Source organism: Brachyhypopomus gauderio, unplaced genomic scaffold (assembly GCF_052324685.1).
Source record: "Brachyhypopomus gauderio isolate BG-103 unplaced genomic scaffold, BGAUD_0.2 sc91, whole genome shotgun sequence".
Lineage (NCBI taxonomy): Eukaryota > Metazoa > Chordata > Actinopteri > Gymnotiformes > Hypopomidae > Brachyhypopomus > Brachyhypopomus gauderio.
In genome coordinates this window covers 736440-756331 of record NW_027506912.1, presented here as the reverse complement: position 1 = coordinate 756331, position 19892 = coordinate 736440, and the positions used below count along the sequence as shown (strand labels likewise).

At 42.5% G+C, this 19892-nt stretch overlaps 2 protein-coding genes and 1 long non-coding RNA gene across 4 annotated transcripts in view; 2 read left to right on the top strand and 1 right to left on the bottom strand.

Moving 5' to 3' along the window:
• Positions 1-19892, bottom strand: part of LOC143494173 (uncharacterized) — a 295830-nt gene that overhangs the window by 26070 nt on the left and 249868 nt on the right. The window lies entirely within an intron of this gene.
• LOC143494164 (uncharacterized) overlaps positions 1-19892 on the top strand; it is a 205981-nt gene that overhangs the window by 112236 nt on the left and 73853 nt on the right. Inside the window, exon 3 of the mRNA XM_076992253.1 lies at positions 8817-9367. Within this exon, the coding sequence (XP_076848368.1) occupies positions 8817-9367 (551 nt within the window). The remainder of the gene's footprint in view (positions 1-8816; positions 9368-19892) is intronic.
• Positions 16162-19035, top strand: LOC143494177 (uncharacterized). 2 transcript variants are annotated; one of them, XR_013125563.1, is made up of 4 exons: positions 16162-16825; positions 17025-17138; positions 17319-17375; positions 17767-19035. It is a non-coding gene; the product is annotated as an uncharacterized LOC143494177 (long non-coding RNA). The 2 variants fall into 2 exon arrangements; XR_013125562.1 differs by lacking the exon at positions 16162-16825 and having other exon boundaries at positions 16854-17138.

Below are 19892 nucleotides of genomic sequence, written 5' to 3'. Positions count from 1 at the left end.
ACACACCTGCATCCCCAGTAATAGTATTATTTTTTCTTGTGAGAGGTATTAAAAAGGTCTTAAAAGTCATTGAATTTGAGATTTTAAAATGTCCAGATACCCTGTTGGTAGTTACTGATGGCTGGAAGACTGGTGAAAAGGTTATTCATAAATCTACCTTCAAGAAAGGTAATCCAGGACAATAAACAGAGGACATCTTTGAGGTGTCTATATCTGCAACAGTGGACTCCTACTGGGACACTAACCAGTGCATTATTATTATGATTGAAATAATTAAGAATTCACCTAAAAGCTGTTGCTACCAAATGCATTTTTATTTTAAAAGTGCTCACACTTAATAAACTGAAAGTATAAAATGTAAACGTGTATTTTTCTTTAAAGTGAGAACATTGATCTATATTACTGGATTGGACATCGCCTGTTGCCGCTATAGCTAGCAATGCGTCGCCCTCGTAGCCATTACTATTGAGTCATGTCAGCAAAGCAGTGTAGTTCCTATGCGGGATGTGCATCCATCTGTCACAAAAACAGTCCTAGCGCCCTTATTTCTTATTCGATTTTTATAAAATATGGCTTAAATTAAAGGTGAGAATATTGCCGATGTTGTGATATGTAAAACTTAAATAAAAAAAAATTTATAAGCAGTCTGGGAATTTTTCAATTTAGGTAAAATTTTAATAAAACCCTGCATAAAGCCCTTTTCTTTCACCTGGCTAAAACTAAATATAGATAAGTTTTAATTACGATCACAATTCTGATATTGAAAGTCAAATTTATGAGTTTATCTCTTTATTTGTCAACTCTACCCGTTACAGCTGTAGTTTTTGTCACGGTGAGGCGGCCCCCTACCGGCCGCCTCCGTCCACAGCGGCTGTTGTTGTTGTTGTTTGGTGAAGTCATCTGCGTCCCTCAGGTGGGCGGAGCCCGTGATCCGTCTCACCTGAGGGTTGTTTGTTTGCCTATATATGTCTTGTCTTTGTACCAGCCGGCTTGTTGGTTTTGAGTTTCTGCCGGTACGTGGGAATGAGGTGAACGAGGCTGTGATCGGAGAGCCCGAGAGCGGCGCGCGCAACAGCGTGATAGGCATTCTTGATGCTTGTGTAGCATTTGTCCAGCATGTTGCCTTCACGTGTAGCACATGTGATGTGTTGCCTGTACTTGGGCATCTCCTTCCTGAGGTTAGCGCTGTTAAAGTCCCCCAGGGTGATCAGCAGCCAGTCTGGATGATCTCTCTCTAGTTCCATTATCTGTTCAGATGAGTCTGGATGATCTCTCTCTAGTTCCATTATCTGTTCAGATGAGTCTGGATGATCTCTCTCTAGTTCCATTATCTGTTCAGATGAGTCTGGATGATCTCTCTCTAGTTTCATTATCTGTTCAGATGAGTCTGGATGATCTCTCTCTAGTTCCATTATCTGTTCAGATGAGTCTGGATGATCTCTCTCTAGTTCCATTATCTGTTCAGATGAGTCTGGATGATCTCTTTCTAGTTCCATTATCTGTTCAGATGAGTCTGGATGATCTCTCTCTAGTTCCATTATCTGTTCAGATGAGTCTGGATGATCTCTTTCTAGTTCCATTATCTGTTCAGATGAGTCTGGATGATCTCTCTCTAGTTCCATTATCTGTTCAGATGAGTCTGGATGATCTCTCTCTAGTTCCATTATCTGTTCAGATGAGTCTGGATGATCTCTCTCTAGTTCCATTATCTGTTCAGATGAGTCTGGATGATCTCTCTCTAGTTCCATTATCTGTTCAGATGAGTCTGGATGATCTCTCTCTAGTTCCATTATCTGTTCAGATGAGTCTGGATGATCTCTCTCTAGTTCCATTATCTGTTCAGATGAGTCTGGATGATCTCTCTCTAGTTCCATTATCTGTTCAGATGAGTCTGGATGATCTCTCTCTAGTTCCATTATCTGTTCAGATGAGTCTGGATGATCTCTCTCTAGTTCCATTATCTGTTCAGATGAGTCTGGATGATCTCTCTCTAGTTCCATTATCTGTTCAGATGAGTCTGGATGATCTCTTTCTAGTTCCATTATCTGTTCAGATGAGTCTGGATGATCTCTCTCTAGTTCCATTATCTGTTCAGATGAGTCTGGATGATCTCTCTCTAGTTCCATTATCTGTTCAGATGAGTCTGGATGATCTCTCTCTAGTTCCATTATCTGTTCAGATGAGTCTGGATGATCTCTCTCTAGTTCCATTATCTGTTCGGCAAGCTGTCTCTGCGCGTCGCTGGTGCACGCACTCGGCGTAATGTACACGCCGGCCAGAACGAAGGAGCTGAACGCGCTGGGTTATATTGTTCAATAAGTTCACTAAGATAGTCTGGAGCTAAGCCATGCAGCGTTTTATATGTTAATAAAAGTATTTTATAGTCAATACGGAATCTAATTGGCAGCCAGTGTAATGACGATAGTACGGGACTAATGTGATCAAACTTTTTAGCTTTTGTTAAAACTCGTGCTGCTGCATTCTGAACCAGCTGGAGTTTGTTTATCGATTTACCAGAACATCCAGCTAGGAGACTGTTGCAATAATCTAAACGAGAGGATATGAATGCATGGATTAGTTTTTCTGCATCGCTAATATTTAATATGTTTCTAATTTTGGCAATGTTGCGCAAGTGAAAGAACGCTACCCTAGTTATATTATTAATATGTGTATCGAAACATAATAAGAAACCCTTTATCTACAATTACTTCATCTCCTGGTTCAAGTAGGCTCAGAATGCCAGACTCTGTGGTAATTTCTTTATCTGAGATGGAGCCTGTGTACAGGCTGCTTTTACACAGCTTTTAGTGTGTCATCATCTTTAAATCCAGTGTAAAACATGATCAGTTTAGGCTCACACTGGAAGCGTTGTAGATGAAACCGCTCACTCTTGAGGTTTTCTTCCTCCAGATGGTCAATCTCCCTCTTTGCTGCATCAAGTTGTTCTTCTACAGACAGAGTCTCCTCCAGATAGTCATGATCACCCAGTGCCTCTATGACCTGCTTAGAACTGTGTTGGAGGAGAGACAAAAGAAAATGGGAATAAAAAAGCATTATTAGTAAGGTGATCTGTTTTTAAATTTACACAAACTACCTTTGACTTAAAGTGATTTGATAATAATGTTATGGATTACCAGACCTTACTTCATGCACTGCACCAACTTGTTATGGGCTTAGAACATTATTTTATATTGTAATGAGTAATACATTCATTGAAAAATTAATTCATAATTTGCAGCTCTGTACGTATCTGGTAACTCACATTTCTTTCTCATGCAGATTTGTAATGTGCAATTCTTCCTCTTCCTCATCAAAGTCACAAGTTGAACTAAAAAGTATCATCTTCCCATCACTAAATTACAGCCTGGCACTCAACAATGACCAACACAGTGTCAATACAGTGTCAACACAGTTTGTGTAGTGTGTGGATACACTCCTTGAGGTATCATCTTCTCATCACTAAATTACAGCTGCCACACAACAACACAGCACATTTGGACTAAAATCACCAATTTATTGTCTAAAATTCCACCTTAAATGGTCCCACCATATTCCTGAAGCTGTAATTAAGAAAGCTAGAGTTGACTTCACCTCACCATTATCACATTAAATTCAAACTATAAGCAGGCATGTTTCGACATCAAGAGTTCTGGATGAATTTATCTCCATTAACTCCATAACTCTCCCTATTAATTACAACTAACACAGTTGTTGTGTTTCCACTGTATTTAACAGCCCTGTTTCAAACTATACAGCTTGCTGTAGTTTTATTTTCTGCAATAAAATAAAGCCAAACGGCGCATGTCTTCCTCTCAGACATTTCAATTCTCTCTCTCCGTACTGTAAGGTGTCGACTCGAGGAGAGCGCTGAGTGGGCGGGGCCAGGCGGAGCCTACCTGCATGGTTGCTGAGCAACGTGACGGTGTAAACTAAAGACGAGAGGGGACGGGTGCGCTGCTCCGTGCTGTGTGACTATTTTAAGCAAGTAGCGACAAATCTAGCGACTTTTTGTGGTGTTACTGGAGACTTTTGTAGACTCGGAGATGAACACACATGGTCTTCAGTTACTGTCCTCAGCGAGCAGCGGGTGCTGCCGTGAGCCCCGCCCACAACACTCACAATGCAGTCTGACAGTCAGAGCAGATCCACACCGCTCCACGTCCACGCTGCAAATGAACTGCGCATGCCCAAAGCCGCCGCTGATTGACCCCGCCCCGTATTTACAGAGCCGGATGTAAATATAAATGCGTCTTCAGTGTAATACAAAATAAATCACTGAATTTAACTCACACAGTCTCCGTCAGTCACTCTAACATATTTAGGGTATTTTAATCATTTTTTCTCTCCCACAACGTTATTATTTTACGGTTTTATGCAAATTAGGCGATGACGCCATTTTGTGACTTTTAGGACAGCCAATAACGTCTTTCCTTACTGAGGAGTTGGTAACTTTTACGTTTTCTTGTAAACTTAAAAAAACGTGTATTGTGTTATTTAAATAACATTTAAAGAACATTTTGATCTCTAAACGGTAGCAGTCTTAAGGGTGACTTTATTGGATTTCTATTTCCTGGTCGGAAAACGTAAGCGACACGTAGGAGGAGTTGGATTAGATGCAGCTCCTCCCCCTGGACCGACCAAAAGAAACTATGGACGGTGGGAGGAGTTGGATCTAGATCTAGCTCCACCCCCTGGACTTTTGCTTCTGCAGCGACGATACTTGTTGGCAACGCTGCTCTTACAGACAGAGAAGAGACTTTGATGAATCCACGCACGCAGCAGTCGGTGTGTGCGGGAGAGTTAAAAAGATTGAGTATTAATCTTTTTACACGAGTATTGCTCCAAATCAATAGCAGCGTTGGTATCGATATTTGGATCGATCCGCCCACCTCTACCTACCATCACCATCGGACATTACAGACCACAGGTTTCCTTATTCTCAATATCAGCATCGGGCGTTTAGTGGAGTTGCGCCTATTGTCGTGTTGGTGTTTGGAAGTGTTGGACTACTGGTTGACCTGTAAGTACTTAACTTAGTAATACGTACCACTAACACCTTTTAACCACATCTTAACCACACTATTTTGTTCGTTCCGTTACCTCACGGTTGAATCTCGTGTCTTGACTAAGTTGGTGGAAAATTCAATGTGTTAAAGTGTTTTTATAATGGATGTTGTAGCACTAACTAACCAAGCCAGATAACGTATCTACTTATTTGATACTATACGAATATAATTATATTTGGTTCTTTTGTTTAGTAGCTCAGTGGTTCCTGTTACAAAAATAAAAGCTTATATGCTAGTTATATTGTACGGTTTTATTAAAGTAGCTTTAATGTACGATTTAATTGATTGTATGCTGTTATAGTGGATGTATTGTAATGTTAAATACATTTGATTTAGTTTGGTTATTCATGGGAGTATTTTTACGTTTAGGTGAAATCATATAGATAGATATATACAGGTGTACTTTTCCTAAGCCCAATAACAACATTTGGGAGAAGCTTTGACGCCCCCTCAGGAACTCCTTAAAAAATGTTTACTGTGTATTGTCTCCCCACCCCCGCATTGAAATGTAATTTACGCCCTTGGTTTCTAATTATTTTCCCATTGTTAATCGGTTTCTCTTTTTGTAAATATCCATCGCACGATATAAAATGATCTTTAAAGGAATATAGTCTTGTAAATAGTCACCCTGCAAGATCCTTTGTCTTTTTCAAATCAGTATCTATATTTCAGAGCAAACTAAATAAATGACGGGAATAACATGTATTATTTTAAGCTTGCATGTTAAGCATGTTAATGTTGTGACCCTGAGTGCATGTAGTCTTGGTGAAGGTCGTAGTGATCTGTGGGATCAGCATTTGAGTTTTCAACCCATCTGTCATTTTCTCCAGTTGTTTGTACATTGTTATTTATCAGTGAAAGACAATATGAGATCAAATATACATTTGACTAAAACGTTATGTTGGTGTTTATAGGAAGTTATGCTGTAGTGCAGACATGTCCAAAGTTCGGACCAGGTGACAATATGCGGCCTGCCAGCCAGTGCCGTTTCAAGGTATTTGGGGGCCCCAAGCAAAGACACCAACCGCCCCCCCCCCCCCAACCTAAGTATGGGATTACCTGGGACTAGGGTTGCCACCTAGGTCTGACAAAAAACAAGGACACTGTCATACTGACACAGGGTGGCGAGTGTAATCTGTTGAGCGGGGGGCGGGGGGGTTGGCGAACGTAAGTTGTTGAGCGGGGGGGGGGGGGGGGGGGGGGGCGAACGTAAAATGTTACTGGAGGGGTTTAAAATGGACACAGCGAGAAAAAAACAGATTTAAAGTGTGCAGAAACAGTCTGAATCGTGGTTTTAACTAACCTAATTTTTTCCGGGACTGAATATTAAAAAGAAGAAAAACCGGGACAGCCCGGGAAAACCGGGACAGGCATGTGAAAACCGGGACAGGTGGCAACACTAGCCGGGACGTATATATTGTTTTTAGCCTACCTGCTGCTAAATTACACCATTTGTACAGGTAGGCCTAATTTATCCAGTGTAAATCATCACTTACCACTGTCTTGTGTTTTTTTGTGTTCCTCTTTCTTCTTTTGTTTTCTCTTTTGGCTTCCTGATGGATAAATTCGCTTCATGGTTAAGTTTCATATTTGCCGGCGTCTAAAACTTGGCTGTCTGCCAGGACAGTGTCTGCCTGCCTTCAGCAGCTGGTCGGAGGGGCCCCTTGAGGGGGATTTTGAGAACAGTGTCATTGCTCATGACTTTGAGAATGTAAAGGGGGGCTCACACAGTTTGTCGCTGCATTTAATTCTTAACCTGTTGTTGTCTGGGGGCCCCAGGCCAGCTTGGGGCCCCAAGCAATTGCCTGGTTTGCCTGCCCCATCGCGACGGGCCTGCTGCCAGCACAGTATAAAATGCCCTTTTACAAAAAAGCTGTTTTATATTTCACTAGAAGATGGCAGTAGATATCGCCTATACTGTAGATCTCGAACACCTTTTACAGCATTTACAGATACGCTGTAAAAATGACATGGCATTTAATATGAAATGGCACAGAGATCTATGTTGAGAAACAGTTTGAATAAAGTAGATGTGTTAGATCTACACCATGTGTGCATGTACATGTTTGCTATTTTAATAAATGTGAAGTGTGGAATTTTAATTATTTCATTCCAATCATTTTCAGTCCAACAGAAATGTTGAAGTTGTCTTAACAGTGAGAGATTTGAGATCTTCTGAAGAGGTGAGTTATATTTTATAGTTTAAAGCACACACACCCTACAGGTAGCCTGTAGGCCCAATTGTACCTTTTGGATTTGAATACATAATGCAGCCTTGTTTGTTTTTGGGTCTTTGAACAGACTCCCAATCTCATTATACACACACAGGCTGGGTTATACATCCTTTTACACAGTATTAACACAGTATCTCTCAATCTCATTACACACAGGCTGGGTTATACATTCTTTAACACAGTATTAACACAGTATCTCCCAATCTCATTACACACAGACTGGGTTATACATCCTTTAACACAGTATTAACACAGTATCTCCCAATCTCATTACACACAGGCTGGGTTATACATCCTTTAACACAGTATTAACACAGTATCTCCCAATCTCATTACACACAGGCTGGGTTATACATCCTTTAACACAGTATTAACACAATATCTCCCAATCTCATTACACACAGGCTGGGTTATACATTCTTTAACACAGTATTAACACAGTATCTCCCAATCTCATTACACACAGGCTGGGTTATACATCCTTTAACACAGTATTAACACAATATCTCCCAATCTCATTACACACAGGCTGGGTTATACATCCTTTAACACAGTATTAACACAATATCTCCCAATCTCATTACACACAGGCTGGGTTATACATCCTTTAACACAGTATTAACACAGTATCACATTACACACATAGACTGGGTTATAGACCCTTCTGAACAGGACAATAACTCTGCTATGGAGTTATAATGCTGCCAAATCATTGTAAACAAACAGAACATATTCCACAAATATTCTATTTGCAAGCAAACATAACATGACTTTCAAATGAAAACCACGACTTACAAATACAAAATGTGATAGTTGTTCATTCATATGTGACTTTCAAGCAAATGCACAGCAACTTTCTAATTCATCACACTACACGTACAAATACGTACATACAAAAAATGTCAGTTGTGGATCATGTGACTTTTTGGACACTTTAACAGGAGTGCTTTCTAAAGAGGCCAACATAATTTTAGGTAATCTACCTGGAAACATGGCACATTGAGTAATCGTGTGCACAGGTGAATTTTCTGTGATATGTTGGTGCTGCCCATAGATTAATTCTCTGATGCACAATAATTTAAAAGATCAAATCACACTGCAGGAACTCATAAGGAGCTTCAACAGACCAAAGCAGCTCTGCAGCACCATGAGAGAGAAAGGAAGGAAAAGAACAACTTTGAAAATAAAGTTGATGAACCCTACAAAATAAAAGTCCCTATAGACTGGCACATAGAGTGACACTGAACAAAACAGAGAGAGACACGTATTACAACATAGACAAATGTTTTCATTTTAGTGAAGTAAGGAAGCCTAGCACTGTCTCCTGATGGTCTTTAGCATGAATGTCTTTAGAATTAATGTCTTTAGCATTATGCAGAGCCCAAATGGTTCTTTGTCATGATTGCAAATTCATTGTGAGAAGAAGATGAAACAATGTCTTTTTCCTCTAGGAATTAATGCTATCCACTTTCCTCAACAGGTAAACTTTACCTACATAAACACATTTACCTGTGAGGAGTATGTCAGACTGCTGAAATCAGTAAACATGGAAAATGAGAAAATCTACAACTGCTTAGAGTGTGGGAAGAATTTTACTAAACAAAGTGATCTCCAGAAACACCAGCGCATTCACACAGGAGAGAAGCCATTTCACTGCTCAGAGTGTGGGAAGAGTTTTACTACACAGAGTAGTCTTCAACTGCACCAGCGCATTCACACAGGAGAGAAGCCATATCACTGCTCAGAGTGTGGGAAGAGTTTTACTAAACAGAGTCATCTCAACGTACACCAGCGCATTCACACAGGAGAGAAGCCATATCACTGCTCAGAGTGTGGGAAGAGTTTTACTACACTGAGTAATCTTCAGCAGCACCAGCGCATTCACACAGGAGTGAAGCCATATGACTGCTCAGAGTGTGGGAAGAGTTTTACTACACAGAGTCATCTCAAAAAACACCAGCGCATTCACACAGGAGAGAAGCCATATCACTGCTCAGAGTGTGGGAAGAGTTTTACTCAGTGGAGTCATCTCCAGCAACATCAACACATTCACACAGGTAAACAGTAGTGGGAGACTCTGAGCACAGACGTTTTAACATTTCCTCATCAGTCATGAATGATTTTAGTTTACTTATGTTTTCACTCTCCATGGCTAGGAGGCTAACTGGCATCAGTGTCCCTGCTTGGTTATGAATGTGATGAGTTTGTTAGTGTAAATGTGGATCGGCACATAAGAGATAGTAGTTGGTAATTGAACATGAGAAACGTTACCAGATAACAATACAGAGGGGAATATATGAAAGACCACATATACAAATATGCTCCGTACCCCCCAAAAATGTTTTGGTACCTCTGGGGATTCTAGGGGTGCCACCAGGGGTACATGAGCCAAAACAGGTCATATTGAGCACTGTGTTGATGTAGACACTTGTTAGCAGGTCGGGGTTGCATTGTACAGCCACAGACACTCGTCTGTCCTTGTAGCAGGTCTCTTAGTAGTTGGGGCTGTGGTAACCTTCTAGGGTACTGGTGCCTGTGCTGAGACTTCCTCTCTTGTGTGCTCTAGGTGGAAAATGAACAACCTCGGGAGCAGAGAATGCATCAAATTCAAAATCATCAACAGTGGATCCACTCTTGCCAAATCGTGCTCTAAGATGTTAAAAAAACCCATCGAGTGTGTTCATTTCCTCTCTGGGCTGAGACAAGGATAAATAAAAAAAATTGTCTGCTCTGGAGAATGAACCCCTCCAAATTATCCTCCTCATTGAACTCGTGGGAGGGACAAATCGAGGAGGGTAGCTCAAACGGTTCACCATCCTTAACCTGTTTAATCAAGTCCTCAGACAAGATACGTATTGGAAGATAACCGTAATCCTCTTTCTGATAATGCCTCACCTCGTAAGGCTCCCTCACTCTCCTTTAATGGTGGATTATTTTGTGACGTGGCAGGTTTTGTGCAATCAGGAAGCAGACACAGTCTCTGAGGTTATTGTTTTTTAACAAACGGGTTTTACTTTGAACATACGGGGTTGCACACAAATTGACAGTAGACACACGAACAACACGAGCACAATGAGGCATGATAACACTAACGGAACTAACAGGCTAACACACATATGACCAACTAATCATTAAACATAAAGACAACAGACTCGACCAGCAGCCTGACATATAACAGAACACTAAAACTTGGATAACAAACTACACAATCGAACATCTACAGACACGAGAAGCCATGAACAAAACAGAAATATAGAAAGATTAACCAAATCTGACTTCCAAAACACAACAGACTGCACAAGACCACAAACGATCACCATAATTTTTACTTTCACAATAAGTTTAACTATAATATGCACCATCACCTTACAATAACCCACAAAGACTGAACACCAACGATTAATACAAGAACTAAATTACAAATGAAACACAGCTGAAGGGGAAGTAACACGGGGCATGACTGAACGGACTAAAAAGTGATACATGATTGACAGGGAGGCGGGGCTAGACATGACACCCTCCTTAAAATCTCAGCATCACCTCTATTCCATGACCTACAGAAAGCATGGACTACACTTGCTTACAAAGTGAACATACAAGTTATTGTGTGTTTTGGATTCCTGTAAATATATTAGTCCTGAAATTTCAATGTGTTTCAATAATTTAATTAGTTTTTAATATGTGACTAAAGCTGATGTGAAATGTGCATACATGTTTTAACTGGGACTCCATGGAAACCATGGTGGTGTTTTTGACTCTTCTGAAAGTCTGTAAATGCTCTATTGACAGATTAAAAGCAATACTACACAAACAGACCTTTTAGTGTTTTTTGTCTTTAGTTTGTTACACTCACAGAAATGATTCATGGCAGAGGTAAGTTTTATGCATTTACATCTATTTGATTTTATTAAAAAACTCATCTGCCTTAACATTAATTATTATCAATCAATCAAAGTTTATTTGTATAGCGCTTTTAACAACTCAAGTTGTCGCAAAGCAGCTTTACAGGGTTTACAAGGTTAACAATACTATGGGTCCAGAACCCTAATGAGCAAGCCAAAGGCGACAGTGGCGAGGAAAAACTCCCTATGATGGTGGGGAATAGGAAGAAACCTCAGGAGAACCAAGACTCAAAAGGGAACCCATCCTCCATTGGGCGGCCCGTTAACACACAAATACACAAGTCACACATAATTCACACAATCAGACTAGGTAAAAGGTAGAATTGAAAGTTCTGGGTTTTGATATTGTCACTGTAAATGTCTGTTGATGAATGCCAGGCTTTCATTCCGTGTCGGAGCAGTGATGCTGGTATTGTAGGCTCCGACTGCAGTGTTACTTGCCAGGTGAACCCCAGTATCAGCACATCCACCGGCAGCCAGACCATCCCCCAGGTGCCTGCAGGTGCCTGTATCCAATCGTCTTGTGTAGAGCCATGCAAGAAGATAGATAATACAGACTGAGTGGACATGAATTTAAACCACCGTTGATTTAAATGTACGTAGCTCACGTGCCAGTGATCAGCATGTGGCTCCGGCAGACTAATCTATAGCAGCATAACTAAAGGGAGAGGTTCAGAGGTGACCACAGGCATGAGGGCTCACTGAGACATTGCTTTCCAGTCAAGTCATAGTCACAAATAGAGTGATGCCAAGACACAGCTGGATGACAGCATCAACATCTCAGATCACCAGAAATCTCAACGTCTGGGGGCCCCCAAGCCCCTACACCTTACAAGGGGAATTTTAGCTGAAGGCTTGACTAAACAGGTGAGTCTTAAGTCTAGATTTAAAGATTGGAACTGTGTCAGAGTCTCGGATTGGAGCTGGAAGGCTATTCCATAATTGAGGGGCTTTAAAAGAGAAAGCTGTGCCTCCGGCTGTAGTTTTACTAATTTTTGGAACTACGAGAAATCCAGCATTTTGGGAGCGCAAAGGGCGAGATGGGTTGTAGTAATCAATGAGTTCACTCAGATATTGTGGGGCAAGACCATTCAACGCCTTATAGGTTAACAGGAGAACTTTAAATTCAATGCGATATTTAATCGGCAGCCAGTGTAGTGCGGCGAGAGTGGGACTAATATGATCGAATTTCCTAGCCTTGGTTAGGACTCTAGCTGCGGCATTTTGTACAAGTTGTAGCTTCTTTATGGACTGTTTAGAGCATCCAATTAGAAGACTATTACAGTAGTCCAATCTCGACGAGACAAAAGCATGAACTAGCTTCTCTGCATCAGCTAATGAAAGTAAGTGTCTCAGCTTGGCAATATTACGTAAATGGAAAAAGGCAGCCTTAGTGACATTGCATACATGTGTGTCAAATGAAAGATCAGAATCAATAGTGACACCTAAACTTTTTGCAGTAGATTTTGGTGTTACTGAAAAACCATCTAGGGTAAGGGGAATATCAGCCCAATTGCTTCTAACAGCTTTAGGCCCAAGAATCAGTACCTCAGTCTTGTCAGAATTTAGTTTAAGAAAATTAGACGCCATCCAGTTTTTAATATCCTGGACGCAGTTCTCAATCTTGAGAGTTGTGGTGGTATCATCTGGATTAGAAGATATATACAACTGAGTATCATCTGCGTAGCAATGGAAGCTAATACCATGCCTACGAATGATAGTGCCCAGTGGTAGCATATATAATGAGAATAATATGGGGCCCAGTACAGATCCTTGTGGGACACCATACTTTACTTTAGAATGCTCAGAGCATTCGTTATTTACTAGCACAAATTGGTAACGATCTGTCAGGTAGGACCTGAACCAGGAGAGTGTGTTGGAAAAAAGAAAATTAAAGGCTAATAACTTGATGTGTCAATTTAGTGTTTTTCAGGAAGACTGTGGGAAAGCAGGAGTAAGGAGGCCTCAGTGGCCTTGAGGAGAACAGAAGGGGCCTATTCAGTGCAGGATGTGTAGCAAGCAGTTTTTAGATAACCAGGCACACAGACTGGGAGAAGAGGAGCAGGTGAATTTCCATGGAGAGCAGCCAGGATTGGGGAGTTATCGAAACTTAACAAATCGAAACTTATGGACAGAGAGTATGAAAGAAAAGACATCGCCCAGCACGAGAGGCTTTTCGCTTGGACACTGCTGAGATCCACTTGGGTTAGGTAGATTCCTAGGCAACTAGCACCAGTGCACTGAAGAGTTTGTACCACGTATACTTCTTGTGACGGGCAGGGTGAGCGAAAATAAATGGAAGCGATCACGCCAAGTCTCAGGGAAATAGGATGGTTTAATATGTAAAGTGCGCAAACCAAAACCCGTGAACTGATCCGAATTAAGGATATAATAACCAGCAGTCAACTGGTACAAAGACAAGACATATATAGACGAACAAACGACCCTCAGGTGAGACGGATCGCGGGCTCCGCCCACCTGAGGGACGAACACAACGCCACACCCACAGGACAAGCTGCTGCTGTAGACGGGGGCGACCAGTAGGGGGCCGCCGTACCGTGACAGATCCCCCCTCCAAGCCGCACTCCCCTCCACCGGCTGTGCGGCCTACAGCAGCAGCACACAAAACAAAGGGGCAGGCAGGCAGGGACAAGGGACACACCCCCTGTAGTCCCGGAGCTGAAACACAAAACACACACAGGTTAGCTCACCTACCTGGGCGGGACCCTGGACCGACTGGGCCATCAACAAGACAAAACCACGCCCCGGTCGGTCACAGGGCCCTCACGCCCTAACCGGCCTTAAGCCGCATAGCCCCACAGGTGCGAGGACGGCGGGCCACGGCTCCGTGACCGTCCGGGGTGTATGTGTGCAGGTTACCTCCCTGGGGCGTGGCTAAGTCACCTCCTGGACCTACCTCCTCCCGGAGCTGGCCCCTGCCTTCTGCTAGGGGCCACCCCAGCCTCCTGGAGAGTCAGCCCCAGCCGGAGCCTGACTTTACGAGGTGGACTCCTCCACCAAACCCAGGAGCGCCAGAGACCGAGGCCCAGAGCACCCTTATCGCGGGCTGGGGAACAGCCCCCAAGGGCCTCCTGGTCACCCCGAGCAGGAGGGAGGATCTCCATCTTCAGCAGGAGCTCTTCGGACCAGAGCCCTATCGTCCCCAAACATTCGGGGGCCCCAGCCCTCTAGGGAGGGGCTCTTTCCGACCGGGCTCCGGTCACCCCACAACATAAGGGGGCTCCTGCCAGCTGGAGACCCCCACAAGGTCCAGGACTGCCACGATCCACCGCCAGGGAGAAGCACCTGCACATAAAACACAAAATGCACACACACCCACACACACAAACACAAAACACAGACGCGCACTGCCCTGATCCCCCTTACAATGGGGGAGGGGTCTCCATCTTAGCAGGGGAGTTCCACCTGCTCAGGAGAACCCCCCACGTTCCTGGTCAGGGCCTCCCTTAGGAGCGACGCCCTCCGTGCCACTCCCCGTGGCACGGGACCATCACTGGTCCACCCCCACACACACACTCAAGGGGGAGGAGCATGTGTGGAATTACACACAACATATCACAGGCACGCGAGAACAACACACACGCAAAGACTAGACAAAAAACGGTGTACAGACGACGAACGGACGAGACCCACACATGCGCGCTCGGTTTAAACACATAACAGCGACGCGCCGCTCGTGTTCGCAGTCACTCCCCACATGAAACACAACACAACGGGGAGCGAGGCGACAGTGAGGAGCGGCTTCCGCGCTTTACACAAAACATTGAACATTCAACACCACGAGCACGCACACTGATCCAGACGCCCGTTCACACGTACACACTTTACACTCACACAACATGAAGAGTTTCCCGGGGAAGACGCCCCGGTCTTCGCCGTGCCACTCACAACACTAACGCACGGCGAAACTCTTCAGACAGACAAACAATGTACAAGAAGAGCTTTCCCAGGGCAGACTGCCCTGGTCCTCGCCGTGCTACACACATACACAAAACACATAAGCACGGCGAAGCTCTTCACACAAAACACCACGCAGACAAACACTTACCACGAGACATGACCACGAACGAAGGAAAAAGCAAAAGAGACTGGCGGCTTCCGAAGGTGGCTGGTTATTCTGTGACGGGCAGGGTGAGCGAAAATAAATGGAAGCGATCACGCCAAGTCTCAGGGAAATAGGATGGTTTAATATGTAAAGTGCGCAAACCAAAACCCGTGAACTGATCCGAATTAAGGATATAATAACCAGCAGTCAACTGGTACAAAGACAAGACATATATAGACGAACAAACGACCCTCAGGTGAGACGGATCGCGGGCTCCGCCCACCTGAGGGACGAACACAACGCCACACCCACAGGACAAGCTGCTGCTGTAGACGGGGGCGACCAGTAGGGGGCCGCCATACCGTGACACTTCTATTATATTGCATTCATTAATATTCTATATAAATCATTTTAAAAGAACTTTTGTTGTCAAGACTTTGCTTGGACCACTCAGTCAAAAACCAGTCGGTTCATCGGGGCGGTGTTGGGGCCCGTCTGGGTCGGAGAAGAAAATTCCCAACAAGTGCTTAACCTCTTATGCCAATGAGTGTCTCCAGTCTATTATCTACATAATCTAATCAATTCTAAAATGTATTGAATGTAATTAGTTAATTTATACCTACACAGTTGAAATAATTACAGTTGTAAATCAAACAAGGTTCTGTTATATAAAATGTATGTAACTGGTTTTCATTGAAGTTATGAGAAATGAAATGCGCTGCTCTCCAGCAGGCAGGTTCATGTGAGTAGCAGTCGTCCATGCCACGGTAAGCAGACCGAGACATCCTGTTTTATTACTTTAAAATGTGTCGTAATCGTGCAGTTTATATCACATCACATCAATATAAATGCATTTATATAGTTCTTGATTATTTTAAGTAGTTTTATGTCGGTCATGTTGCTGGACAAGACAATACCAACACATGCCAACATCACAGCGAACAAACTTGCTTTTTCACGACATCTTAGCTAGTTTGGTAATACAGTTTGATACTGGATTAAACTAACCTATTGCGGTTGGTTTTCATGCAGGTTAAAATTACTAGTTATATCAGTTGCAAAGCAAGCCAGAAAGCATTCTCTTTGACCACAACATTTAGCATATTCATTTTGTAATAAGTTAGGCGCTGTCTGCTTATTTAAAGGTGAACTTGAGAACTCGTGCCATGGAGGTGTTTTGGTAGGTGCAAACTCATTACATTTTGACAAAATTCTGTGGTGTGAATGTACAATATGGAATTTCTGTGATTCGTGCAAATCTGCAATATAAAAATGTCTTTTTTGGGGGGGTGTCAATGTGCTTCACAAGCTTAGTCGTGAGTACAAATAACTTTGTTGGAGTGTTTTACAGATGGGGTGGTCCACTAGGGAAATGTCACTGACTTTGTTAGCCTCAGCACCTGTGTTTTAGTGAGTCTCTGACATTAACAAGCATGAATCATATGTGTTTGTTTGTTTTCCCAGAATGAAGACATCAGTGTGAGGCGTGATTGTGTGCTGAGTTGTCTGAGCATCTACCTAAATGAAGACCTGGTCACACTGGTTAAAGAATACGTGGTATGTCAGCCTACTGTCTTTTGTGCCAGATGTAATTTCCATCCAGATGTGCAGGGTAACGTGCCGTTCATGAGAATGGGATAGACATGAGAACACATTGACCTTGACCACCAGTAGTTTATCATTAAGTCCAATGGGTTGTTTGTTTATAATGAGAAATTCCCAAAAGTAAAGTGGTGGTAGTGCTGTCGCTTTGTAGGAAGTAAATCCACTTGGTCCAGAGGAACCTGAGGATAAAGTGGGCCAGGTTGGGGCACCTAAACCTAAACTCCTTTACTATGCAAAGGATGACAATTCTCACCAAAACAACAAGGTGAGGACACAGGCACTTCATATTTCTTATGACCCAGCAGCATGATTTGGAAGTGTTAAGTAAGAAATGCCTTTCAAAGAATGTCAAGTCATTTTGATTCTTGGTTCTGATCAGCTGGATTCTAGTGTTTGTGTGTGTGTGTGTGTGTGTGTGTGTGTGTGTGTGTGTGTGTGTTCTCAGCACCTTGAGAACATCACACAGAAGGAAGCCTTCTTGTCTTCTTTGAACATATGGCAAGTACGTGGACATGTTAACTGAAACTATAACCAATACAAGCCTGATTAGCAGTTGTCCATTTCACACCGTCTCCCTCTCATACTTTGTCTTCATCTAATCTCCTCTCAGTCTCTTTTTCTCTCCATCCTGCTCTTTTCACTGTTGTCCCCTACTGTCTTCTCTGTATCTTTCTTTCTCTCATACTCACTCCTCTCCCACCAGTGTACCTTCACACAATTTTGCATGGGAATTTAAAAAGGTGACAAATTTGGTCGTAATGGGTTATTCTCAATTTTGTTCCTTCTACAATGTAATTTACAAATATGTCATTGCTGTCTTTCTTGTAGTATGTTTAGCATTGCTGTTCATGGAGAAAAACAATGGGATAATTAGTGTTTTTCTCTGTGAAAAGGCAGCTGAGGATCTGAGGCAGTCAGAAAAGCCAAAGCCAGATGTCAAGAGGTAAGTCATAAAGCAGTGTAGTTGGAAGCATGAATTATTTTTGCTCTTGGGGCTGAATATTGACTAGAAGGGGGTGTTTCCAACAGTCGAGGAGTAAAGGGAGAGATATGGGAAGGTTAGGGAAAGGTTGGTTCTTTCTCTTCTTTATCATCCTCCCTCCAACCTTCCTCTCACTCCTACTGTCCTCTCTTAGGCCAAGACAAGACAGCTCACTTCTTTACGGGTGCTGAAAAGTTGAATCATTTCAGCTTTTCAATGCTGCTCTCTTGTTTATTACGTCACAAGGTAAAGTTTTGTGACCAATTTGCAAAAACTGGACAAAACACAATGTGAGTCAGCTTTAGACATAACGGGTATGATGCACACACTCTACCACTTCCTGACTGGAAGACTGCATCTTTATTTCCTCTACCATACTACTGTTTTAAGTGATTTATCAGGTGCCCAGGCTCAACTCAAACATGTGAGAACAACACTACTCCTTCATATGATAATTGTCAGATTATTTATTGTCACCTTGGCAGAAAAGTGCAAAATATTCAAGAGTAGTACTGCACACCTGATTAATCACTTAAACTTATAGTATACGCAGGAAATGAAGGTCTTCCTGTCAGGATGTAGTGGAGCCTGTGCATCAAGTCTATTATTCCAGTGATGAGAGTAAGAAGGAGAATAAACCTTACCCCTACAAGAGCTTAGGAGAGAGAAGAGGTGAGTAGAGAAGGAAGACTGTAGAAGAGAGGGAGAGGTGGTTGGAGAGGTTTGCCTCCTTTTCTTCAATTCGTTTTCCCTGCACCAATGAACAGTTTCTTATTTGGCTCTTACAGCAGCTACTAGCTACGTATTTACATCGCTGATCTGAATAAAATCAGTGGGAGGGTTCCTGGTTCTGTATTGTTAGATGTATTTTTAGTTGGTGTGTAGTTAACTGCATTTCTTTAGCAGGTCAAAGGCTTCATTAGGAAAAGAGCAGGCTCTGCAGTCTCCCCAGAAATCCCTCTGTCTTAAAGAAGCACAACGCCTTACCCCCAGTGGTGGATCAACCCTTAAACACGTGAGAACAAGTCTACTGTAAAGGATAATTGTCAGAGTTTTTAATTGTTGTTGTCATCTTGATTGAAAAGTCCACAATTTAAGAGAAGACTGTATATAATCTCATGTTAACAAAAACACACAATGCATCCTTATGACGACTCTTTTTTTCCCCAGGCTTTTAGGAGGTGATCAAAGGTCTTAAGGTCATTGTTACCTTGAACATGCATCCATCTCATTCTCATGAACGCATATATGCAGTGCTTTAAAGCAGTGGCGTGCACACATAGACATCAGGTGGTGCCAACTCTGCCCTTTATCAATGAAAGTGCCCTTTAGAAACTTCGGTTTTCATTTTACTGAGGTCGGTTTGAAATGATCTTTTGAAAACCTGAGCGATTAAAAACAATGCCCTGAAATGAGCCACCACCTCGCACACACCCGACCTCTCTCTTCCTTTAACACCAGATGCGCTGCAGCAGCAGTTCAGTTCAGCGAGTGGAAGGAAACGTCTTCAGCACAGCACGCAAGTCACAGATAGACTTCTTCTCCCGTGCCCCACCAGCCAAGTCACATACACATCAAGTCAAATCGTACCGTTTGCCCTCTAAGACCAACGTGAAACCATTTTGTTGTGCAGTAAAATGTCTCATACAGCACCAAACTACTAAGCATTTTTTGCTGACTGGTCGTGAGGACGACCACATACAAATAATTAAGGTAGAGTTTGCAGATCTATGTGTTAAGCTGAACATTTTCTGTTGTATAGGTTTTGTTAGACAACATAAATTAACACATTCATTTGTGAAAGAAGAAACTGGAAGTTCCCCATTACCTGTGAAAAATGCCCATCTGCATTCATGTAATGACAACACTCAGTAGCCTATAACTCCTTCTTGTTCTTTTTGGTCTTTTTACTGTCTTAATTGTAGGCCTATATTGATTTACTAATTGCAAAATATATGCAACAAGGCCTGCAGACAGTGGAGGGTAAACAGAAGTTAACTGAAGGACTTAAAAATTACTGTATATAGTTAATATTGG